The sequence below is a fragment of the Asterias amurensis genome, chromosome 8 (assembly GCF_032118995.1).
Source record: "Asterias amurensis chromosome 8, ASM3211899v1".
NCBI lineage: Eukaryota > Metazoa > Echinodermata > Asteroidea > Forcipulatida > Asteriidae > Asterias > Asterias amurensis.
Genome location: NC_092655.1, coordinates 11,116,300 through 11,142,854, shown reverse-complemented (window position 1 = coordinate 11,142,854; position 26,555 = coordinate 11,116,300). Strand labels below are relative to the sequence as shown.

Here is a 26,555-nt window from a genome sequence, read left to right as displayed (position 1 = left end):
ACTACCTATTACTGAGGGGACATTAGATATTAATGTATTGTAGTTGTACAAACAAGTATTAAAGGATGAGTGTGTAGCTAGTGTAGTAGCTGGTAAACCTGTCCTTAGCTTTGGGAACAATTACCTGGGAGTGGGTAACACCCATGCAGGAGATGACTCATGGCTGGGGGTGGGGGGGGGGGTGTTTACAGACAGTACATAAACCCCACAACAAGATTACCCATTTTTTACTCACTGTGTTGTCAGGATGTATCAGTCTAGTATCCCATGTGCATCATGGCGTCTCATGTTAGATAAGTGCCATATTAAGATGAGCCCACATCACAAGTTTGTAGTAAATTGAATTCCCTAGTCCTCAAGGTGTACACCTTTTGAAAAAGTTTTGCCTTGACTAAAAGTTGTACAATTTCTTCTGTCATTGACTTGCCATCTTGTTTCGGTAAATAGGGTTTCCGCAGGGCTCAAAATTTACACTGGACCACTGGCACGAGGCCAGGGGTGGGTTTCACAAAGAGTTAGGACTAGGCTTATCTTGAGTTAGGACCAGTTACTCGTCCTAACTTAGGACTATCCATGCAATTTGTATATCTCCTAGGACTAGTCCTAAGTTAGGACTAGTCCTAACTCTATGTGAAATCGACCCCAGGGGTTTTAGTGTAGGGCCAGTAAGCTCACAACAGGACAATTCCGACAGTGTTGTTCTTTTTCAATGCAACATCTTTGTTTCAAAACAAGAATGTTCAAATGTTGAGTTTGAGTCTCAAAAATATATTTCAAAGAGTAGGCCGATGCCAGTCCTATACCCACACAACAGAAGAGATCAATCTTTCTTAAACCATTTTGATAAAATCAATTTGATTCTAGGCTCTTTTCAATTTGATTGTGGTCGTGATAAAATCACGGTCCGGTAAAGATTCTGAGCTACAAGTCCTGCAGTCTGGTGGATTTTTCTCTCCAAATTTGGGGATTTGGGTTAAAAAATACATGGGGGATCCTTTTATATTTAAAACTATTTTTCCCACACCGATCACAATGTTTACCTCAAGTCATTTTGTAATGTGCAGCTTGTGTGTCACTACTGTATACTAAAGTAGTGTGTCAGCCATTCAAGGTTCTTAATGTGATGATTAATTTGGACTTTTGCCATTCGGAAGATGTCTTAAGAATGTCATTTATTAAAGGTTGTTCTTATTTGAGTACATCAATGCAAGGAATCTGACAGCATGAAGGTTTAGGCCTTATAGTATCAATTTGTTTTGTAAGGGATGAAAACCATGTACAAGTACTGTAAGCCTACACACACTGTAGGCCTACTTAAAGAGAAACACTAAACTACAGTTTTAGTTCATGGATATCACTAAATGATTGGTGACTCTCATTTGTACAATGTGCATGTCTTTATAACTACACATGATGGTAAATCAGATTTCATTCTTGGAAGGCAAATAATTATGAGACAAGGCCCAGCTTTCAATGAGACAAAGGTCATTGCCAATAGAAATCAGACAGTCTGTGGGACTGGAAACATCTGAAGGTCCATGCCAAGACTAATCAACGGAGCCTAGCATTAATCAAATCTTTAGCGAAATTATGTTTTGTTTCCAGCTGCATTTGCTTTGTTTTTAAAGGCTTCAAACTGGGCTTGCATTTGCATTCAGTAATGTTGTTGCCACTAGCCAGACCAGGTAGGCCTACCCTGCCACTTTACGAGTCTGATAATAACTTTCGAACGCTGTTTCAGTTTCATACTTTGAATTAATTTTACATTTTAACACAGCCACAATGGGAATACGTATGCAATGTGTGAAGTAGCCTATTATTTAATGCAATTGTGCGCTTCATTCGACAAATTAAATTAACACTTGTCATTTGGTGTTGACACACATAAAGTCACTAACTTTGAGAATAACAAGTGGGTACATTTGGCGAACCCTTTAATTTAGTGTCTTAGAAATGCAGTCTCACCTCTTGACAAGTCAAGCACTACATTTATGTACAATCCCATGGCGGAGGTACAGTATCGGTGACTAGGGTTATTGGTGACTCAACTCCTGAATCCTTCAGTCAGTTCTCTGTAGCTGCTCTGACTAAAGACTGCAGAGGGAAATGAAACAATGACACACATGGAGATGAGTGAAACAAACATAGATTACACATGGAGATGAGTGATACAATGACACATACAGAGTAAGCCAAGAGGGAAAGGATTCAGGATCTAAATGCTCTTATTATGATCTTATTGTTGAAACATGGGGATCAATTGGAAATAAAATACTACTTTTGGATTTGTCTGAGAACTTTATGGTTTGTCATTGATAACAGACGCCTGCCCTTCATACCAGATGCATTGAATGTTCATTTGTGTAAAGGAAATATTAGTGCGTCAACACCAAATGATCAGTGTTAATTTAATTTGTTGAATGAAATACACAATTGCATTTTAATAGGCTACTACACACAGTGTTCCCATTGTTGCTGTGTTATGTAAAATTAAATGAATAAGCGGGAGTTAATATATTTGTTATAAAATTAAATTGATCCATTAGCGGGTAGGCACACATTTTACATGGATGAAGTCATGGCTTCTTGAATGGTGCAAACTAATGGGAGCTGGCAAATTGCTACACAATACATAAACAGTTCATTTACATACTAAAGTATTCATTGAACCATGGAGCAATAAACTAATTAAACCTACGGTATAATTTTGGTGGACAAAGATCCAACGGAAAAGGGGGGGGGGATTGAGCCCCCTACTCAGAACTTCCCCCACGCCTCAAAGTAAGATTTAAAACCCCACAAATGAATGTTTTTATACATTTAATAGCCCCCCCCCCCCAAGTTATGTCTGTGGATATTCTTCGTAGTACTATTAAGTAAACAATGTGTACTGTGCACATCAGTGTAAGGGTAGAACACTACACAATACAAACACATCACAAAACTCTTTTGAATTCCTTCCTCCATGTTTGAACATAGTGAGGGGCATTTTGAATCTGCGCAAACAAACCCTAACTTCTGTTTAAGAGTCTAACAAAATGCAATACAAAGTGCATCAATGCTCTTGAGGCAAGAGATACACACATGTACCAAGCAGCACTGTACTATGATCAATGGTCAGGTTGGTTTGGTTTTTATGTAGTATCCTCATACATGCTTACCACATTCTTTGAATTCATTTTACACAATTCACATTAACTACATTGTGTACATTGAAAGGACCACCTGATGTGATATGACCCATCATCATTTGATATACTGTATCCATGAGATCATCTTGAACATTACAAGATAACTGTCAAATCGTTGATGTCTGATAACAGATAGAATCATATTCCTGACATGACTTGTCCCACTTAGTGAATATCTGATGAATGCATAGTACGTTTGACAAAAGTAGTTCTTTGAATACAGCTGTGATCTTTAGTTGCTCTTTAGTTTAGTCAAACACCTTTTGAAGATAACTTGCAAACTGTTGTGCAGGATTGGATTTGAAGTATATTATTTAAAGCAAGAATCGTTGGTTTGGAGATAAGTGCAGTTGACTGCATTGGGTCTGTGTAAGTGTTAACAATTAATATTTTATGCTTTAACTTTGTGTGTACTATAATATGCCTCAGCAGGCCTGTATGCTTTATTTTTGAAAGGGCAACAAAAAGGCATTTTCACCTTAGTAAAGGGCATCCTATGTATGAGGAAATTGTAAATTGCTGCTAAAGCATTTCAAGGGCACCAAGGCATTGACCAGGGGCAAGGAGCCAATTGCCTGCATTGCCTTTGTGAAGTTTCAATCCTGCCTCAGATACATTTACACTGTCTGCCCAAATTTCTTGAGTGTGCTACATGTAGTTGGCGGGTTGTATGTTTGGCTGTCTTAATGCTGTGGAGGACTTTCAGACGGCTGACTAGTGAAGAAGGCTATTACTGAGACAGCAGGCTGCATGATGAGAAGGCTGAATTTCAGCCTGCTGTTTCCGATGGCAAGTTACAATAGACTCTTCCCATGAAATGGGAAGTGCGCACTAACGTTTTGGTTGGCAAAATGAGGGAACATCGCGCTGTTTTGTACACGACTAATGGGTGCGTGACGCAGACGCGATTGCGCGTCTGCTTAGTGCACAACTCTATGGCGTTTGCCAACCAACAGGGTCTGTACGCATGCGTGAATGTGATTAGCATATTTCATGGGAAGGGTCCATTGCGCTGGCTACTGAAGATGGCTAACTAAGACAGTTGTAGGCTGACTCTAAAATGGCAAGGTATCTAAGATAGCTGGCGTTCTAAAATGGCTGGCTAGAACAGTGAACTGCCTAATACAGTTGGCTGGCCAAGACAGCTCTCTAAGTTGGCTGGCCAAGACAACTCTCTAAGATGGCTGGCCAAGACAACTCTCTAAGATGGCTGGCTTTGTAAAACTGCTGACTGCCTAAAACAATGGCCTTCCGAAGACAGGTGGCCGCTTAGGACATGTAGGACAGGATTGCTTTCTAATACATGTATAGTTGGTTGCCTTTGAGATGGATGACTGCCTAAGACTGTCGGATACTTTTGTGTAAGACGGATGGCTGCTCTTAGAGTACTGTCTTTCTTAGAAGGGCTGTCTGCCTTCAAGCCTGAATTGAGAGCAATCTCATATTTGCTGTCATTCACTTGCATTTGAAGGTTGTTGTTTTTATCGCTAAAAACCCTTTTCAATGCTAAACACAAAACTTAAGTGCAATTTTTCAGAAGGGACATCTAGGAGTTTTGAAATATCTTTATAAAAAACAATTATCTTACTGTATCTCAAAACATGTATTGGGTATTGATTTAATGGTTGCATTCTTATTGTATTTGCTCAATAAATTTTCAAATTAGATCATTTATAAAGCTGTCTTTTCCCTGATACATATAGTGCCTATGTGATATGGTTGTCAAAAGTTGTGATTCTTCTGTGGTGAACAAATAAGATTTTTACCTTTAAGTCAAAACAGATAGACTGCTTAAAGAAAAAACACTTTGAACGACTTTCTTAACCTGGGCATTTGTCAACCACTTTTGAAGTCTGTGAACTTTGTCCCAAGTCAGAACCAATATCCCCGCAGATAGATCATACCTTTATGTTAATCGACTGTACATCCACCAAGCACATACCAAAAGATCATACATCCCTTTTCGACTCTTTGCTTTACATATTTCTAACAATTTCAGGAAGCCCAGGGAACATTATCAGAGTAGACCATCCGATACAAAGAGGAAGTCTGGGTCTGGGACATGATCATGTTGTCTGTCAAACCAAAAACGCACAAACAACTTTCTCCTCAAATTCACCACCAATGTTTTTGGTGAGTAATTGGAGCAGAAAAGGAATTTCGCTCAAATGCAGAATTTGTCAGGATTTCACTGTTGTGTAGACAGCTATTCAGCTTCCAACTTGATTTTTCTTTATTCTCAAGGGACTTTGGGTTAGGGGACTGAAACAGCTGAGATTTTAAATAAAAACTTTTGCTCAAAAAAATTCAGTCAGTGATGATTTTCTGAGAGTAGAATTTTGAGGTGTAATGGTAAAGCAATTTGTTTTTCTGCATGAGTTTCCCTTTTACACTTTTTTTGAGAAACTCTTCAATTGTTTTGGCAACATTTTGTTGTACATAAGTGTGCATCCTGTTTCTTGCTGCGCTGCTTTTGCTTAAAACCCCAAACGACCCAAAAACTTACTGAATACATGATCAAAGTCCCCAAAAATTAATGTCACCTTCTCTTTTATTTCCCCCCAAATTTCCAAACAGACAAACAAACGAACAAGCAACAAACAAACAAACAAACAAATAAACACCCCAACAAACACCAACAAACAAACACACAAAAAAACAAAAAAAAAACACCCCAACAAACAAACAACAAACAAATACCCCCGAACACCCCCATCAACAACAAGAACAAACAAAAACATTGAATGACTTAATATTGGTCTTTGTAACAACTCTCTTCATAGAAAAAAACCCAATAACAAACAGAAGGTTTTTGTCATAAATTAACAGTGAACTCCATACACCTGTTGTTGTTTTTGTTACTCTACCTTGCGTTTTATATCAATCTTTAAAATGTTTTATTTTCATATAATTTATACATCTTCTTCTAACGCAGTTCTCTTACATTTAACCCCCCCAAAAATTATATCAGTTTTATGAACAATTTGTCCAGAATGATGCCATTAGTTTACAAAGTAGGCTTACATACATTCGTAGTTTTAAACTGGAGCAAGCAGTCTATTTTTACCCAAGTGTCATGACCACCCACACATCACCTGGATCCAATTTCAAGAAGCTAGTAAGCAGAACATTCTGCCACTTTGTCCCATGGAGGTCTTTTAAGAACTGGGGTGGGGGTAGTTTTTACATTAGACTTTGGCTGGTCACATAATCTACCTGTAAGCAATTTGCGACCTGACTAAATCTTGCTTGACCCATCTAGAGTATTTTTGAATCCCAGAACCCGCCCCCCTGGTCAGGGTGTAATACTCACAGGTGGGAAAAACAAATATAGGAAACTATAATTATCCTTCCTGTCCTTACACTGTTTGCCACAGACTCCACAGAGTCCTGCATGCACTTGAAAGGTACGTGGTACGCAGGACGCTTTATTCTGTATGGGAAATGAATGCATGAAAATTGTTGTGACCGCAATCAATGAGTGAGCCTTAATGACGTTAAAGAGTTGTACAACTGTCTGCAATCGTGAAGTCATTGTCACCTGGATGTGAGAATTATTCTCTGGAACCATCTATTATCCTGAGACTGTCAGTTGCAAAGCCTTGGAGAACGACACAAAACTCAGCCTAATTATTGGATTGTTACAATCTTTTGATCATTCTCATGGTGTATTTTGCGTTTGGAGCTACGTGTAAATGTAAGTTATAGCTTTATATCTTTCCTTTCAAATCTGAAGAGCAAGCTGTGTAAACAAAACATCATTCACTGTCATTTTTTTCATAATTAGTTATTAAAAAAAAGTGTAAAAAAATCATTCAGTTTTTTGGTTAATAATTTGTTCAGAATAATGGTGTTATTGGCAAAGTAGGCATTGTACCGTCCAGCGCTGGTACCGTCATGGTCTAAAACTGGAGCAAGCAACCTATTTTTTTACTTGTGAAATTGTTCATCACCACCCACACACCTCCAGGATCCAATTTCAAAAGAGCTCGTAAAGCAGCAAATTTCCTTACTTTGATCTATTACTTTTAAGATCTATTTGCTTTGCGGTTTGAGGGAACAGTCGGCACTTTGGCTGAACAGCAAAGGACAGCAAGAATCTCAGCCAAAGTTTTATACTTTTTCAATCTATCATTAATTTGATCTTTCTGGAGTTACATGTACTTAAAGTCAACCTCCTCAAATTATTCCTTTGGGCATATCAATGCGCTTGTGACATTATTATCCCTGGTCACTGGGCCATATAGTTCATTCCTTAAACCGTCTCAGCTCTCTGGGATGTATACAGCCGCTGTGCGATTTCCCCCGCTCCAAGCTTTTTATTCACATAAACCATCTCAGCCCTCACATGTACCCATTTACCCCTGGGTGGTGAGAAGCTTGGTCAAGTGTCTTGCTCAAGAACACAATTGTCACGACTGGGATTCGAACCCACACTCCGGTGACTTAACCACCAAAACTTGAGTCCGTTGCTCTTATCCGCTCGGCCACGACACAGCAAACTTCAGTATTCAGATAGGACGCAATGTTGTGTACTTTGAACACCAGAGAGTGTATTAAGAAATGAAATGGTTTTGTGACTGAACCTCAATTTTGTGTGTTTGTAGATGTTGTATTTTAAAACTTAATTTATACATTGAGCCTGCTAGTATTGGCATTGACAAGTTTTCACTCTTGGACAAATGTTGGATCATTGAATAAGCTTTTTAAAAGCTGAATAAAAAAAAACATCGTCTGACCAGAAAATCAATTTCATTTCACATGTTCTCCATTGGGATGGAAGTAGCGTATCGCGTGCAATACCTCAATCCAGGAAACTAGTAGCCCAAGAAGCAAATCTAATTAGGAAATAGCAATTTGGAAGAGTATTGCGGCTACTGCGTTTAGCCAAATAACAGCGGTTTGGGGAGGAGGGGAAGTAATTAAATAATCAGGTTGTTTGGATTACTTGAGGCTAAGTATGGTGTGATTACCTTTTAGTTTCGTTGTTGAAAACTTCCCTAAACTAGAGATTTGGACCTGGGCCCAATTTCAGTGTTAAGCAGGAAATTCTGCTTCACAAATTTCTTTGCTAAGCAAAAATAAAGTGGGGCACCAGTCACAGCAATGTAAATTTAAGGTAATTTTGGCTGGTAACCTGTTTCTGTTTAGCAACATTTTCCTGTGCTTAGCGAGTTTTTGTGCTTACAGGCTTTATGAAATTGGGCCCTGGAGACAGTTCCCAAAATGGTATGTCTTTAGGGAGATTCTAGGATGTTTTTCAGGTCTGTGTTGTGAAGGGGGTTTTGAGAGTCTTTTATACATACTGTTTCAGGCCTTGAACTTAGCTCTAGAAGGGGTACAGCAATTTCCCTCTGGTAAAGAGCACCTCTAGGAAAAGGTGACTTTGTATCGGAACTTACTTTGCAAAGGGCACCACAGCAAAAGCACAGGGTACCACGGCAATAGCTGTGGGTAGCTTGGGTTGTTTTCAGGGTGTGTTGTTTGTGTGACATCAAGACCTGCTTATTTCACCCAGTTGAGCATTAGTTGGTGCACAAAGTTCCAAGTTGTTCTTGTCATGCTGAGTTTATCCCAACTGGCATTGACTTCTTGACCCAGTAGTCAGGGTCCCATTCTGAACATTGTTATTACTACATGTATTAACTTGACTTCTTATACTAGTAGTCAGGGTCCCATTCTGAGGATTATTTCCTTTGAGTCAGGTTTCTTTTTGTAAGTTGTCCTGTATTGTGTTAAACATCATAACACCCTACTGATTGTCAATATTTGAGCCAACAACATTTATTGTAATAGACTTATGTGGAAAGAATGTGTACATAAAGGGGAATTCCAATCCCTGTTGGGCAACCATTTGTTTGGTTTGCACAACTTCCTTATTTATTTATGGTCTGCACATGTATGGGGATAGAATTGGAACTCCAGTGGTTATAAGAAGTTTAAAATGAGTCACATGCTCAATCTTAAAGAGTTTTTTGGCATTTGTCAAAACTTCGCTACTTTAAACAGTTGTCGTAAGCTACAACGTCATTTAAAATCTCATTTGAAATAAATATTGGGTTAGGCCTATAGTTAAGATTTTAACTGCCCCCACAAAATAACTCAAAATGTGTTTGAACTACATGTTAATTTTTCATGATGTTTCTTTGAGAAGTATTTCACTTTTAAGTAATGTGGCCATGGAACAATGTATATGTTGTTATCCCCAATATTTGAGTCCGTTTCATACACTTTGCGTGGTTTTCCTTTTACTTTGCGCACTAACACAGTCGACCATTTATGGGAGTCAAACCATAATTTGCCGACCGTGTTTGTCGACGTGGTAAAATAAAAACCATGCAATTTTGAGTGATACTTGTGTGGATCATTTTATTCTACTGTTAAAATATCTTTCTTATCCTATGGTTAAAACGGTTAAAATTCTTTTAAAAGACCAACCCGACCGATACAAGCCAACATGTAAAACTGCATTCAGGGATTTACTAGGGGCACAACTAACAGTGGTTAAGTTCAGGTACAGGTACAGGTATCGGAGTGTTCTTTCCTTCCTCCCCTTTGTGACCTCCAGTTCAAGATCTAGCTCAGCGGGCATCCAAGGATTGTTGGCGCCATGGTAAAGCACACCACCTGGCCTAATTAATTGAATGTGACTCAAGACAAAAGCAGCTGTGACTTATTCATTACAAACTACTAGTTAGGATTGAACATGTAGACTCACTAATGGACTTCCAAGTTTCACACTAAAAAAAAGTAGATAATCTGTTTGAGGGTTTATTTAGACTCCTCGCTTGTCACGGCCTAACCGTTAAGAGCACCAGACATAAAAATCTGGTGTTTCTGATCAGCAGAGTTTGGGTTCCATTAATGTGACGCCTATGTTCTTAAAAACAAGACACTTTACAATTGCTTCGTCCTTCTGACGGGACGTACAGGAACTAGTCCCATGTGTTGTGTAACGCATGTAAAGAACACAGTGCACTCAGCGAAAAGAGATGGGGTTCTCCCCGGTGTTCCAGCCCCCGATTTCACGAAACTCATCGCAAGTAGCGACGCATCGTAGGGTTTGTGATGCGTCGCAGACCTATAAGACACGTCACGGCTGCGACGAATTCGCAACTTACGACGTGTAACCGGTCGCAATTTGCACTTGCAACGCGTCGCAGCGCTTCGTGAAATCGGGGGCTGGTTTGATTGGCTACATATTGCGCCACAGTACCTTATAAACCATTACAGTACATGGTTCTTTGTAAAAAGGAGTAGGTCTCATAATTCAAATGTTGTCCCACATTCTTTGTAGGAAAATACTGAATTTTGTTTGTAAACGTCTTCAGTGACTGATATGAGCATTGTAAGGAAGCATTGTAAGGAAGCCACTATATAGGCTAAACAGCGCCCCTGCTGATGTCAATGAAAACCTGTCATTGGCTGAAAGTTGTGCGTGGCGTTAACATGCAAGCACGTTTCAATTGTTTGACCTCAGCTATTGCGCCTGTGCAAGGGGTCTGAAGAGATGAGACATGATTGTACTCTTCTGCATTTTTTTTTGTCAAGGTGCTTTCATGAAATGTTTGTGAAAAGTTGAGATGTCTTGCTGTATTAACCCAATTTGTCTGACATCATCACTCGTGGTGAATCTTGGTCAGCCATTTTAGGAGTAAGATGTCATGTCTGTTATTGTGCAGTGCAAGTGTTTTTTACATTTTTACTCCCAAAATGGCAGACCATGGACAGATTGGCAATAGTAGTCAGTGGCATTAGAACCATCTAAATGTGATTATCGTTCTGACAATTGAGATTAATTTCTCAAGAGGGGTTTAACAAAAGGACCATTAGACCATTATGATGCACCATCTTGCTATCATTCAAACCATTAGTCATACTGTGAAGCTTGAAGGACACATTGATGTAAACAGTCTGGCTTTATTACATCTTAGTATAATGGCTATAGTTGGAGTCAGTGATTGAATGTAATTGTTAAGGATCATTGGACCTTTGTTTGGTAATGTGGCGGAACAGATTTTCATTGTGTGTTTTCACCATTAAAAAAGAAAATCTCTGTTAACAGACAGTCATATTTATGTACATTTGTGTACCTGTACATTTAAATTATTGCAAAGTTTCTCTGTAATCTATGAACTATATCTGAAAAAATACATGTTTTTTAAAACGTTTTTGATTTTTGATTGTCAGGTGTATATATGTAAATTCAAATTGGTATTTACAAGAAGTAATGTGAGTGCAATTTAGTATGCCAATCTGTTACAACCTTGTCAGTTTTATGAAAAAGAACATTGTGTAACTTGTCTACTTCTCCATAAAGAAAATCACTGTACACTTTTTTCAAGGTTTAGTGGTACACATTTTCAAAAAAACCCAAAGGGCTTACATTGGTCTACCCCTCTTCCCCTAGCAATGCTTTATGCACGAAAATGTAAAAAAAAAAAAAAAACAATTGGCAATGCTCAAATTAATTGAAGAACTTTTATGAAAATTAGTAATTAAGTGAACTTAAATACAGGGACATGTACAGATAGTAAATGATTTTAAACCTATCTTGGAAATAATTAAAAGTGATTATGATTTTCTTTCAGATGGAAGAACTGAAATCCAAAGATTACAGCATCGCTGAGTTAGAGAAAGAGCTTGGTTATAAGAGCGGTTACACCAAGAGGCTTCAAGGAGAGAAAGATTCCTTAGGCAATCTCCTCAATCTTAGCAAGATGGCAGAGTCTTGGGATCATCGATCGTCAAGTACACACGAGTCATCATTTGGCAGCTCTAGTGGCTTGCAGTTTGGGATGGCAGTAAGTACATCAAGGTTGATGTGATCTTGATATTGTGCTTTCAAGATTGATTTATTGACTGATGATTGATTGGTTGATTGAATTTATTTGGATTAAATTCAGCAAGTACATGGCTAAGATACATTACAAGTATAGGAGGTGAGACAACGAAGTAAAATAAACCAAATTAGAACACAAGAAAGAAAAACTGCACAAAATAATCCAAGGATAACGCAGTTTTGAGCAGTTTCACATGCGGGCGTAGATTTACAAAGAAAGAAGAAAGATTGAAAAAAAAATTCTTGTCCCAGAGCTTTACTTTACAAATTATTTGTGTGTTTGTTATAAAAGCTAAAACGAATTAATACAAGTTGTAATGAGTTTTTTTCTCGTTCAGATTTTGTCATCAAATATAATTTAAAGCAAAGATTTGATTTCAGAAAGAATAAAGTTTTTCGGTGGATGTGCTTTCTCGTTTCGATATGTGCGAGACTTGCACAGTCTATAATAATATCTTCATGACAATTTTGCCACTGTCAACAAAAGTAACCCATTAGGCCCCTATGTGTTTGTTTGGAATTACTGAAAGAACTTTTTGTGCTAACTCTCTCCAGGACGGTGCTGATGAAGACGAGAAGAAGTTCAATAAGAAGATTTCAGATCTGAAAGGAATGTTACGCAAACTGGAGGAGAGGAATAAGCAACTTGTTGAAGACAAAGCAGATTTGGTAGGTCAAGAAAACGGGTATCATTTGAACCCCAAAGAGACCTTGCTTTGTCTGTGTGTGTCTGATTTTGCAAGGTTTTACATGTAAAGGTTGGCTGTGGAAAATTACTTCTTTCTCGAAAACTACGTCACTTCAGAGGGAGCTGTTTCTCACAATGTTTTATACCACCAACCTCTCCCCATTACTCCTTACCAAGTGAGGTTTTATGTTAAAAATTATTTTGACTATTTACCAATAGTGTCCACTGCCTTTAAAGAGATTTGAGGGACAATAACCTCTTTGCAGAGGAAATAATTGTTGAGAAAAAGCAGTTTATGATATTTAATTTTGTTTTATTCCTTGCTCTATTGAATACTAATCAAGGGGAACATGGACAATTGGGGAATTTCAGTGCACTGCATTGTAGCACACTTAGTAGCATATTCATTGTTCTTGGAAGTGCACGATCTTAGAACAACACTCTGTCTGCTGCCACCTAGTGTGTTGAGGGTCTCATTGTCGATTCAGAAAAGGACCTTTACTTTGACCTTCTTTAGTTTAACAGCACTTTGTGTAGACACAATTTTGAAGTTTGTGTTTCAAGTATATGCACCTTTAATTTCCTCATTTGTTAAGAATCAAACTAAGAGTTGGTGCCAACATAATGTGCAGTCGACTGTTACTCTAGGCGTGCTAGGTGGAGTCTGGTACTCTAGACGGAAACCATTGGAACATGTGGGGGGAAATTACACGTCAAATCATTCTTAAATTGTGGCGGTTGAGTAGCGGGGGGCCCTGGATAGGTGCCAGCTTCATTGAGGGGTGTAGTGGCCCCTATATGAATGAGTAAGGGATATGCCTGAAACACCAGTCCTCTAGCTGTTTTTTTTTGCAGTTTGAAGCTTTGCATGGTGTGAATATTAAGAAGGAACTGAAAATAATAGTAAATTTGCGCATACAACCATGTCTCTTGAGTGTTGGCTCTGAAAAGAGCCAGTTTGTTCTCAACGTTTCGATCAGTTTACTCGCTCAACTTTAGGAGAAATGTTTTGGGTTTTATTTGGAAATTTATACCATAGGTCATTTTGGTTGGTAAACTGTTTGCAACAGCTAATTATATTTTTTCAATTTTCTAAAACAATACATTTTTGCAACAGCCTGTTTCATTTAACATGTAGTACAAGTAACCAATGACCAGTTGATAAATGGTTATGTTTTTCAGTTGTTAAAATCCTCTTACCTTTGAGTTTCAAAAGTCTGGCATATGACATGGTCAGTATCAAAGATTGCTAAGTTCCTGATTGGTCACTATTTACTTTTTATTTTATTTTTGTGAGCAGGAACGGAAAATCCGCAACTCAACTGAAGCAAGGAACACCACACCACTCATTGAGAAAAACAAGCGTCTCTTGAGGAAGATTAAAGATCTGGAACAATTGAAGAAGAAGTTAGATGAGAGGAACAAGGCTCTATCAGAAGAAAATCAGAAACTGGTGAGTATCACAAGAGTAAAAACATGTTTACTTTAGCAAAATAAAAGAAAACAAATTTCAAACTTAGAATTCTAGAATAGTAACATGAACCTTGCAGCTTTGATGTTTAAATAGAACATGTCTGAGGGTTATTTTTGGTCAGCCCAATCTATCAAAACACTGTGTCTTCTGTTTTTGAGGTGAGACATTTTGGAACCTTGTTGATTGAGCTTTTTTGAAATCCATAGCGTTACATTTCAAACAGTTTTTAGAAGTTTAAGAGCTCAACAGACACATCTGCCAAATGTTTATCTAAAATCTTTCATCACCACAACATATTTAGTAGTCCGTGTGGAGAGCATACATGTACACTGTCAATTTCAATCTGTGTCTCTTGTTTATTTGTTCAATCTCACTCATTTATGCTGCTTTTACGGACATTGCATTTTTTTGACACAATATTTGACTACCCTTTACATTTGTGCAAAAGTCTGTGAGTATTGGGTTCCCATCAATGTATTTTTGGTTCTAATGCGATACCATGAGCTCATTGATCTCATTGATCCCATCACTATGGAACACACTCCCTCCAGATCTTGGACAAGTCACTACTAAATACAAGGGTCAAAACTAATTTGAAAACTTGTTTTTGTGCTTAAAACGTCTTCTATGCAACTCATTGTAGGCCCGCTTGCTTCTGTTTCTCTCCTGCGCCAGGAGTGACTTTTAGACAGACAGTGGCGCATTTCAAACCGCCATTATTATTGTTTTATTATTGAACCATTCTTGTTCTTGACTTTAAATTTAAGCGCTCATTGAAAGAGAACATGCGCTGTCGTCTGGAGAGAGAGAATCAGAGTCTACGTAGAGTATTAAGCAAAGAACGGCAACAAACACAGCAAGAGGCAAGCAACTCCTCAAGAACTGGTGATGACCCCGTTGCAGACAAGGAAGAAGAACTCAAGAAACTCCGAGTAGAGGTTCAGGAACAATTCCTGGAGATTGTGGAGCTCAAACAAGCAGCATTGGTGAGTGGGTTTGGAGGGGAAGTGAGTGTTTCTGATGTCAGTGGGTAGCTTGTTCCATAAGACTGGTGCAATGAGAGAAAATGCCTAGTCACCATAGTGGATGGTATGAGATTAAGGTACAACGACTCGGGTTTAGGCAGCAGAACAGAGAGGATAATGACAGTGCCTTATTTGAAGAAGATCTTTGATTGAGGGGGGCCCAGAGTCGTGAAGTGCACCTCAGCAACCAGTAAACCTTGTTTTCAATTCGTTTTGGTGCCGCGAGCTAGTGGAGTTCTTTAGTGAAATATTGCACCTCAGCAACCAGTAAACCTTTACTTGGTTTCATGTATTGGTTTCAAACTTCAAAGCGTAGCTCCAAAGTACATTGCAGGAAAATACTGAGTATTGAATCGCCTTGAGCATCACTGAGAAACATATTATTATGACAGGGGTAATGTGTTCCTGATACTTGATTTATGACAGAAACAAATTGTATTTAAAGTTAAATAAATTGTTTATTTTGTTACCCCAGGAACAAGACCGCTTGCCCAAGGTTCAGGACCAGAACCCGTCCTTACTGAATGTGCCCAACTTCAGGCCAAGATCATCCAGTCTTACTCCTCATGGTTATGATGATGATGTTGGTGTGAGGAGTCGTTCTGGATCATTTGGTACTCCGATACCGTCTCCATTGGCTCTGTCAGATTATGAAGACAGTTTGGATGAGGTGAGTGGAAACCACTCAAAGGAAATATTACGCTGGTTTCTCCTTAACACGAGCAGAGTATACTGTTGGAAACATCAAGACCACACCGGCTCTTTTCAGAGCCAACACCTTCAAAAGAGATTTACCCATGGTTGTAACCGCAAGCTTACTATTAATTGATACATAGTTTCTTCCTATTTATTTATTTCGTTTTTCCTGGTTGTGAAGCCAAACACTCTTAGAAAAGCAGCTTCTTCGCTGTATTAGCCAAGAACTCATTGGGGAAAGACACAGAATGAAGTTTTAGTTTTAGATATGTGAGGAAATCCACAGAGAAATATTTCAGGGAAAACACACGCAGTCAAGTAGGGACTGATAACCAAATCCACACAGTGCTCCGGCAGGATTCGAACTGGGGACCTAGTGGTGGAAGGTGAGGAAAGATACCACTACGCCAACCCAACTGCCTACACCAAACGACCGTTTTTGCATTTGAGGAATCAATGAGTCTACAGAACTAGACAAACACAGAGTACACAACTGCCTATCATACTTTTGTGAAATGCAAAACTAAAACAATGTTCAAGCCTTAAACTTTGCCCCAGACTGACACCTTATATTCATCATGCATTTTTGGGGTGAAATAAAATGGCTTCTAATCGCAAGTTGTCGCAACTCTCTCAGTATGTGACTCTGAGTAGGTAACAAGAGAAGAAATAACTAAGTGATATTGTGAATTATATTTGCCTACAGGTTAGTGTGGATGAAATGATGGATGGACTAGCAACTAAGCAGTTAGTTGATGCCAAACAAATGGAGAAGTTATTGCAACAGGTCAGTACAAATGCCAAACAATATTTGTAAGAGAGAAAACAATGTGTTCCTCTCCCATTCCATAGATGCTAAGCCATTTAAGTGGTTGCGGTTTTGAGATATCGCCAAAAATCCAGAGTGAATATGTCCATGCAGGAAGAACAATTCCTACCAGGAATACACAATTTGGTAAACATTACAGACAGTAACGCTCCTCAGATTCAAATTTTCGGCATAGAAACTTGTTATCTTTTTACATAACCACATTACTTCAAAGTGAAATGTTTCTCAAATGCTTTGTGCTAAAGAAAGCTGATGTACTTCTTACCAAAAGTTTTTATTGCAATTAATTGTAAGAGTGAAATTTCCAAACATTTATCTTCCCTTCAATTACTATTGTATTTTTTCCTCTGTGGTTAGAATAAGGAACTTGATGATCGATGCACCAAGCTACAGTGGCAGTTACAAGACAGCAAAGACCAGAGTGAACTTTTAGAATTTCGCATTCTGGAACTTGAAGAAGAAGAGGAGAATTTTTCATCAACACCAACGCCTCAGTCTACCGCTGAAAACAACCAGGTAATTGACAATAGCACACTAGTCAAAGTATATGGGTTTTAATTTTTAAAAATTGATGTAACCAATAAACTGCTGGGTGTTCAAGGCGCAGTACAATATAAAAATAAACCCTCAGTCTCCTGCACTTGGGTGCAGCACGCCACTATCAAACCAATGCATCCAAGCATGACTGCGTAAAAATAGCTTTGCTACAACAATTCCAGTTGCTCAGGCCTCTGGTTAAGCCGCTGAGTGTTCGCTTCATGTAATACAGCCATATATTCTCGTAAAGTTCAAAGAACTGACTTGAGATATTTCATCTCAGTTTTTTTCATTACAATAAGTCCAATGAGCCTTTTTGAGATATGGCGGACACAATGGTACAACACTATTAGGTTTGGGTAAATTTGTCTGTTTACAGCCGAACCAAACAGTACACTCCTATCATGTCCGCCATACTTTTAAAGGCTTTTTGATTATTCACTTCATTTAATACATGCATATGTTCTTGTGGAGTTTCAAAGAGAATTAATTCGGTTTTCTTTCCTGTATAGCAATTATTTCCTTTTGCTCCTGCGTAGCTTACCATTTTTTTTATTATTCATAATCGTTATATCACTGGCACAATCCCATCCTTTAATAAATCTGATGAAACAAAGGCAATTGTTTGCATGCATATGAGCACAGTGAAGGAGCAGGAAAAATGCTCTTCTTATTATTGAGTGCTTTGTCACATCAAATTTGATAATAATTGTATCATTGAGAGCGAGTTGATATATTTTCCCTGATATATTTAGCTGTCTCTATAAATGTCCTACAATGTATAACTTGATTTCAGAGAGTACTTTCATTGGAAGGTCTGGTCCTGGAAAAAGAATCATTGATACAATATTTACAGCAAGAGGTGGATTCCCAGAGGGAGTGTGCCCAGCAGATGGAAGACACACATGAACAGGTAAGGGGTTTGTCTGTTAAGCTTGCATGCTATTTGGATGGAAGATTAATTGCCAGTTGCCACTGCAATGTATTTTTTTCTGCAACTTTTTATATTAGTCTTGCTTTGCATGTTTAAAAAAGGCTTGTTCTTGTATAGAACTGGGCCCAATTTCATGACTCTGCTTGCTGTAAGCAAATAATTGGCACTTGTGGAAGCAGGAGGTTTCTGTGCTTATGTCAAGCGTATTTCTTGGGTTAGCGGGGCATTTTGGCTTGTGTGTGTGTGTACTCCATGTTACTAGGCCTTCTACGCTTACACAGCTAGTGCAGAAACTTGGCGCTTCCATGCAGGCGGAGAATGGAGATCAAAAGTGCAGAATTCGGCAGTAAGCAGAGCAATGTTATTGGGTCCAGATTTACTAAATTAACAATCAAGTTCACTTGACCCCAACATGTCTATTTATTATCTTATTTCATTTGCTTCCGATCCAGCTATGACAGGTAAAGTTTATTGATTTTTCCTCCAGTCTTGCGTATTTGATTTGATTTATTCATTTTAGTTGGGTCCAAGTTTCATTTCGGTATTCTGTCTATCTCACTGGAAGGCGTTTATATGCAGATTATGTAGAAACCTTACGGTAGCCTAATTTTATTTAAGAATTAGTGAAGCTTCATGCAAATTAATACTCTTAAATTAATATAAACTTTGCACTGCATGAAGTTGGTTGCTTTGAATTTTGTTTTGGCACTTTTAGTTATAATGGGATTTTTTTCCCCATTTTTTTTATACCCAAAATGTTTATTGAACTTGCTTAAATTTTTGACACATCACATTGATTTGAAAACTTGCAAAACCCCTCCCTTGTGTTTGCTGGTGTTTAATGGGTTGTACACTTTAACACAGTCAGAACATCCACACTTGCTTTGGGGCCAGTCACTATAGCACAGTCAGACCATCCGTACTTGCTTTGGGGGCTAGTCACTATTGCACAGTCAGACCATCCGTACTTGCTTTGGGGGCTAGTCACTATTGCACAGTCAGACCATCCGTACTTGCTTTGGGGGCTAGTCACTATTGCACAGTCAGACCATCCGTACTTGCTTTGGGGGCTAGTCACTATTGCACAGTCAGACCATCCGTACTTGCTTTGGGGCCAGTCACTATTGCACAGTCAGACCATCCACATTTGCCTTATAGGGCCAGTCACTTGGCAGTCTGACCATCCACATTTGCTTTGGGCCAGTCGCTAATGCACAGTCAGACCATCCACACTTGCTTTGGGACCAGTCACTATAGCAGTCAGACCATCCACTATTGCCTTTGGGCTAGTCTCTCTACGAGTATCAGACACATCCTAGAAAAATGTTGTGTTGTTACATTTTGATTAAATTATTAATAATAATTGGTTTACAAGGTGCTGTGGCGCAACTATACAGCCTATCAAACCAGGAACACCAGGGTGAACCCCTTCTCTTTTCAATGAGTGCATTGGGTTCTTTGTCTTACAACTCACGGGACAAACAGCTTTAAGTCTCCTCCGAAGGACCAAGTATTGTGGTTAAGCGTCATGAATGGGAATCGAACACCAGTGCTTTTAACTGTAGGTCATGACACACCTTTTAATTCTACTGAAGGCAGTTTTTTCATAGAATTAAATGTTCCATATTATCTATTAGAAAATAAAAAATTATGTGCATGGGTTGCAGTGTTTTCATAAAATTATCCAGAAATTTTGATCAATTAAAGGAACACGTTGCCCTGGATCGGTCGAGTTTGTCTTCAAAAAGCGTTTTTAACCGTTTGTTATCAAATGCATATGGTTAGAAAGATGTTTTAAAAGTAGAATAGAAAGATCCACACAAGTACCACTCGAAATTGCGTGGTCCTCCTTTTACCTCGTTGACTAAACATGGTCGGCCATTTATGGGAGTCAAGTTTTTGACTCCCATAATTAGCCGGCCGTGTTAGTTCAATACGTAAAAGGAAAACCGTGCAATTTCGAGTAATGTGTGGATCATTGTATTCTACTTTTAAAACATCTTTTTAACCATATTAATGCTATAACAAACGGTTACAAACGCTTTTCAAAGGCCAACTCGTCCGATCCAAGGCAACGTGTTCCTAAGGTTTATTGTAAAATCTATAGACGATGTGACCAGATGTTTACATTCAAACCGCCCTCTGTTGACGGAACACTGTATACGTCATGTTTCGCTGGGCAAAAGACACGTAGTCATGGTAAGATTGCATACACTTTCTAGCTGGCTGCCAAAACACAAAGGTTTTGCCCGGCGGTATGCGCGCGAATCATGTTATGGTTTTCAAGTGGCGTCAGAGGTCACTCGTCTATTGTGTATTGTATTACATGTATGCTTACCTAACATTGCTATTAATGCCAATTGATTCCCACCAGCTTAAAAGTATGCACAACTTACAGAAATTGACCAATGACGATTCACCATCCTTACTTCACCAGCTGCAATTGGCTAAGATGGTAAACTAATTAGCATAATTGTGTGAAACCATTTGATTCTTGTCGTCCCATTGGTTGTGTTTCTTGTTTCTCTTCTGGCTTCCCATAACCTCCTTTTTTTAAATTAAACTCAAACTTGTATGCTTTAGTAAATTGTCTGTTCTCTTGGCAAACTTTTTGCAGTTATCATTGATCACTAAAGTATCTTAATAAAATATTTATTCCTCTATGGTCGTATGCTTGAATTGCATGATCACAAGTGGGTGCTACCTAGTAGTTAAATTCTAAATTAATATTCATAAATACCCAGTCATAAAGACATCGTCGCCAACTCTTTTATTCAAAAGAAAAGGCATTAAAAGACATGACTTGATCCATTCAGTTTGACAAGTTTATCGATGTCTCAACTCATTCCCCTGTCTTTCTTCTTTGTAGACCCCAGTTGGAACCCTATCAATGTCTCTACACATTCCCCTGTCTTTCATCTTTCTGGACCCCAGTTTACATCCTCCCAAATCTAATTTGACCACCATCTCATCTTCTGTCAGTGGTATTTTTGTTTGCCTTTGTTTGACAGGGCTAGTTGCTTTTGAGGGCGTCCTCGATTCATAAACTGAATTATTCAAATTGCTGTTGCTCTTTTTTCTTTTTGTAATTTACTAAAGAGCAACAGCTTCTTTTGAAAGATTTCCTTATTAGATAGTCTTTAGGAAATATTTGTTAATAATAATAACTAGCGGGATGCCGCGCTTCGCGCGGCACCCCGCTAGATGATGAAAATCCTTTACACAAATATTTCGAAATGTAATGTGGGTGAGGGTGTTATACGCCTCTCTCAATATTTATGCATGGCGTCATAATTCTAACCCAAAATGAAGCAATTTCGCACGTCCGCCACTACTTGCAGTGGCTGTGCCCACCTCGTTTTGGGTTAGACGGCGTCCCTTATGCATACTTCTAGAAACTATAAGGCTCCCCCGTGAGCCTTATAGGGGTCTAATATTTTGGGCCTCCTTAACGCTACACGTTTTTCAAATCAGCATTGATAGGTGAAACTGACCGTTAGCCAGCAATAACTAAAGTTTCTTTTGTACTACACTACCAAAACTTTCCCCACACACTCAATATACATTCATAATGCTTGCATTTCCTTTTTCAAAAACATTGTCAAAAAATGACATTTTCACGTCCCACGATACATAGCGTTGCTACAGCACTATAAGTAAAGCGAGTTTCGGAACATGCTTTGTGCCGCAAATCTAATTTATCTACTGCTTTTTTTTGTTTTTTTTTTCAGGGGGGTGGTAAGAGCGTAGGCCTCTTTTTAGTTTATTCTCATCTGAATTGGTCTCGTAAACTTTCTGGTCAATAGGCTGCACGTTACGGGAGCACTTCAATTCAATTCAATTCAATTCAATTTATTTATTTCATCACAGATTACAAGTAAAAAGTGAAAATTGCTTTCCATGTGTGCACTAAAAGATTCAAATTTGATACTTATAGAAAAACAAACAAACATTACATTTTAAAAACACAGAATTAATTACAAAAATTAATATAAGCAACAAATAGGCTAGTTCAAGTTTTACAAAGAGAGAAACGTTATCAAAAACTCACCATCACTGATTAAAATGGAAAACAACAACTACTACTAAGTTACCTTATAAAAAGTGAGTTAAAAAGATGAATAGCACTGGGTAAAAAAGATAGTCTGAACCGGTTTGTGCGAGTAGAGAGAGAACGGTACCTTCCTGATGGGAGAATGTGAATGAATGAGTGAAGTGGGTGAGTTGGGTCCTTGGTTATAACTTTCAGTTTATTTACATACTGCTTGTCTAGGATTTCTCTCATGGGTTTTACTTCGAACCCTATTATCTTGCTGGCAACCTTGGTGATACGATCAATTTTCTTCTGATTTTTCACAGTTAGATTATTATACCAAACAATACAGCTAAAAGTAATGACTGACTGAATAATACTCTGGTAAAATAGGTGTAAAATCGAATCACGGACATTGAAAGATCGTAATTTCCTTAGAAAATAAAGCCTCTGATTTCCCTTGGCACACATTTTTTGAGTATTTTTGTTCCAATCCAGTTTGTTATCTATAATTGTTCTAAGATATTTATATTCACTGACAATTTCGACTTCGTCATTCTTTATACAAACCGAATGAATACCTTGACGGATCTTACGAAAATCAAAAACAAGTTCTTTGGTTTTGGTTATATTCAAAGTGAGAAAGTTGTCGTCACACCACTGGACAAAGCGCTCTATTTCAAGCCTATAATTAGTCTCATTGTTTTTGAGGATCAGACCAGTCAAGGAAGTGTCATCGGCGTACTTAACAAGAGAGCAAGATTCACTGTTACTATTAAAGTCACTGGTGTACAAAGTAAAGAGGACTGGTGATAGTACACAACCCTGTGGCGCTCCAGTATTTGTGAAAATCAAGTCAGAGAAAGAAGTTCTGATCTTTACACGTTGGGGTCTAGCTCTCATGAAGTCACTGATCCACAGGCACAAGTGTGGATTGACGTGCATGTTCTGTAGCTTCTGAACCAACTTATGCGGTTGTAGTGTATTGAAGGCAGATGAGAAATAAAAAAATAGTGTTCTAACGTAAGTTTTAGGTTGATCAAGATGACACTGGATATTGTGTAATAGTGTTGTTACAGCGTCATCCACCCCTCGCTTTGTACAGTATGCAAACTGGCAAGGATCGGCAAAGATCTTGGTATGTGTCAGGAGAAGTTCTTTCACAATGCTCTCAAAACATTTCATTACAATGGCGGTAAGAGCTACTGGCCGATAATCATTCCAGGCTGAAGGTTTGGCTATTTTTGGAATGGGGACAACATTTGACGATTTCCATAGTTTGGGAATGTGGTGAGCATCAAGTGACCATTGAAACATTTCTCGAAAAACAGGTGACAGTTCTTTGTAGCACATTTTTAGAGTCTTTCCCGAGATCCCATCCGGGCCCTTTGCTTTGTTGGCTTTTAATTTCTTCAATGCGTTTTCAACGGTTTGCAAGCTGAGTTGGATTGCGTTTTCTGTGCTTGCATTGGATTCCAAAGTTCTGCAGATGTCGGTGTTTAAATCGCTAAAATCGGCAACATCAAAGCGACCGAAGAAAACATTCAGCTCGTTTGCGAAATCGTGTAGCTTTTCCGGTGCAATGTTAATTGTCCTGTTCTTGAGACCACAACCAATTATGGTTTTCAGACCCTGCCAAGCCTTTTTGGGGTCCTTTAGGCTAAAGTTGTCCTCTATTTGTTTTCCATACTTGCGTTTACCGTGTTTAATCAGCCTGGTAATTTCACGTTGAATCTTCCGTTTTTCTTGCACATCATTATTTTCATCGGCTAGTACTTTCTGTTTTAAGAGGTTGCGTATCTCCTTTGTTATCCATGGCTTGTTGTTAGGATAGAATTTTCGTTCTATTTCTGGAACAGTCAAATCTTCACAAAAATTTATATACGCACTAACAGCCTCAGTAGTCTCGTCGATTTCATTAGAGTCCATGAACACAGCCCAGTCAGTACATTCTAAACATGCTCTCAAGGTGTCGGTGTTTTCCTTTGTCCATTTTACTTTAATAACGGAAGGCTTCTTTTGTTTAAGTTTTTGTTTGTATTTGGGCATCAGATGCACCATATCGTGATCAGACGCTCCAAGTCCTGCTTTATTATATGCATTATAGCCATCTGCAACGTTGCCATAGCATTTATCCAATGTCCTATCTCCCCTTGTAGGAATGTTCACATATTGATGGTAGTGTGGAAGGGTGGACTCCAATTGACAATTATTGAAATCTCCAAGTATCAGTTTCAAAGAGTCTGGCGATTTCAGTTCAAGGTTTTGCGTAATCTCAGCAATTTTAGAAGAGGCAATGTTTACGTCAGCTTTAGGCTGAATGTAGACAACAGTGATGAATATTTGATTGAACTCTCTGGGAAGGTAAAAAGGTAAAACGTGAACGTCAAAAAAGTGTTTTGTTTATTGTCACTTTGGGCTTATTGCATCTCGCGAAATTTTAACCACAAACGACACAATTTCTGACCGCGTTCATGTTCACGCTGCTCTAGGAACAAACCTCCATACATCCCATATCTCTGGAACCCTATATCGTACAAACTAAATAAAAATGATAAATTCGTCCTCACTCCTTAATTTTCTCTAACTTATTTCACTTTCAGAAAGCATGTCAAGTTATTTTTAGGGTTTGTTACGTCCAGTTTGGGTCAATAGACAAACTCCTAAAAATGTACCCCATTCAGCTGAATGAGGTCTCTTTTGTTAATATTATCTCCAATAACCAACCCGACGGGCCGATTGCTAAATTAGGCTACAAAATGGATTAGGCAAAATGTACATTCTGAGACCTGACCCACACACTGCTCTAACCAATTTTGTGAATGGACTGATTCAAAAGGAAACTTATTGTCGTTTTGCTTAACAACTTTGACCAAATGCAAAGTTCTTTTTTATAGCTTCAAAACAGCCTTTGACGTACGTGTATAAGTTTCACAAACTTCCGTGATGGGGTAAACTCTGAAACTGCAACACTATACCTCAATGAACAGACCGTATTATAAAACAGTATTCATGTAGTCATTTGAGTTTACTGGCAAAAGATAGTGTCCATAGTTTAAAAACAGCAAGGTACGTTTTGCATCAATAGTGCAATTTCTGTATGGAGATTTTTGTAAGTCCGAGGTCGCCACCCACTTTCAACCTAAAGTGGTCCCACAGCGACCTCCTTCACCAAGCAACAGGTGGCCTGTCTCAAAACCAGACAACACACCACTCACAATACACTGACCAGAATGTAAGGAGAGGTTAGCCTCTTTGTGTAAGGCCCCCCCCCCCCCCCCAACCCCAAAATGTTATTAATTGTAAAGTTCCCTTAGACACCTTCCAACCTATAGCAGGCCCTACCCAATGTTTCCAAATTATAAAGCTTCCGTTTGATCCCATCTTTGTCCATCATGATAATTCTCGTACCGTTTGGAAGTGAATGCTTTTTTATAAATATTCTCCATTTAATCTTTTCAACAAATGAGTCACCTGTCAGAAGGATTTCTAGGAAGTCTGATAACAACATCGACCAGTGGTTGACACATGGTCGCCTGCGAAACATCAATCTGTGAGTTACTTCATTCATTCAATGCAAATTTGTTTCGGTTTTGTCCTGGCACCCAGCCTCTTCGACCCTTTCGACCCTGTGTGGCAATGAATGAACCAATCCGGAGAACCATGCTTAGTACAACATGAAAGTAACCCGACCAAAAAGGGCGGATCGAATGGCGGGTGGGCGGGCAAGGGGCAATGAGTGAACCAATCCGGACAACCATCTGCCAAACACTGTCCAATGAGTCGCCTGTCAGAAAGATTTCTAGGAAGTCTGGTAACAACATTGACCAGTGGTTGACACACGGTCACTGCCCAAACTTTCTCCAATCAGATGACTTGTAAGTGGGAGTTTGGGTCAGGGTTTTGTAGACTTGCAACCCGACGTCTGAAACCACACAAACGTATTGAATTCCTATTGTTTATGATTTGTATCCAAATATGTCCAAACAATGTGATCAGTTATTGGAACTCACTCAACGTCATTGAAGTTAATGACGAGCCTTTCTACCTGCTGCCTTGAATTTAGTCAGGACAGTGTTTTTTCAGAACAAATTATTTTCGGAAATAGCAAAAAAAATAAAAATAGAAGAACCAAGATAAAGTCAGTCTATTATGACCACAACTGTATTTGTAATTTGAGATCGAGACTTTCATGATTTTTCAGCTGTTGTAAATTTACATCACATATAGTTAGGAAACAACTTATAGTTAGTAAATACAAAGTAAACAGTGTCTGAGCTTCCTTCATGGTCTGAAGTAGAAATGT

At 38.6% G+C, this 26,555-nt stretch overlaps 1 protein-coding gene across 1 annotated transcript in view; it reads left to right on the top strand.

Moving 5' to 3' along the window:
- The window catches only part of LOC139940356 (uncharacterized), a 62,567-nt gene that overhangs the window by 3,401 nt on the left and 32,611 nt on the right, over positions 1-26,555 (top strand). Inside the window, exons 3-11 of the mRNA XM_071936571.1 lie at positions 11,783-11,995; positions 12,589-12,702; positions 14,022-14,174; positions 14,963-15,181; positions 15,696-15,890; positions 16,623-16,703; positions 17,103-17,261; positions 18,079-18,195; positions 20,591-20,671. Coding sequence (XP_071792672.1) covers positions 11,783-11,995; positions 12,589-12,702; positions 14,022-14,174; positions 14,963-15,181; positions 15,696-15,890; positions 16,623-16,703; positions 17,103-17,261; positions 18,079-18,195; positions 20,591-20,671 — 1,332 coding nt within the window. The remainder of the gene's footprint in view (positions 1-11,782; positions 11,996-12,588; positions 12,703-14,021; positions 14,175-14,962; positions 15,182-15,695; positions 15,891-16,622; positions 16,704-17,102; positions 17,262-18,078; positions 18,196-20,590; positions 20,672-26,555) is intronic.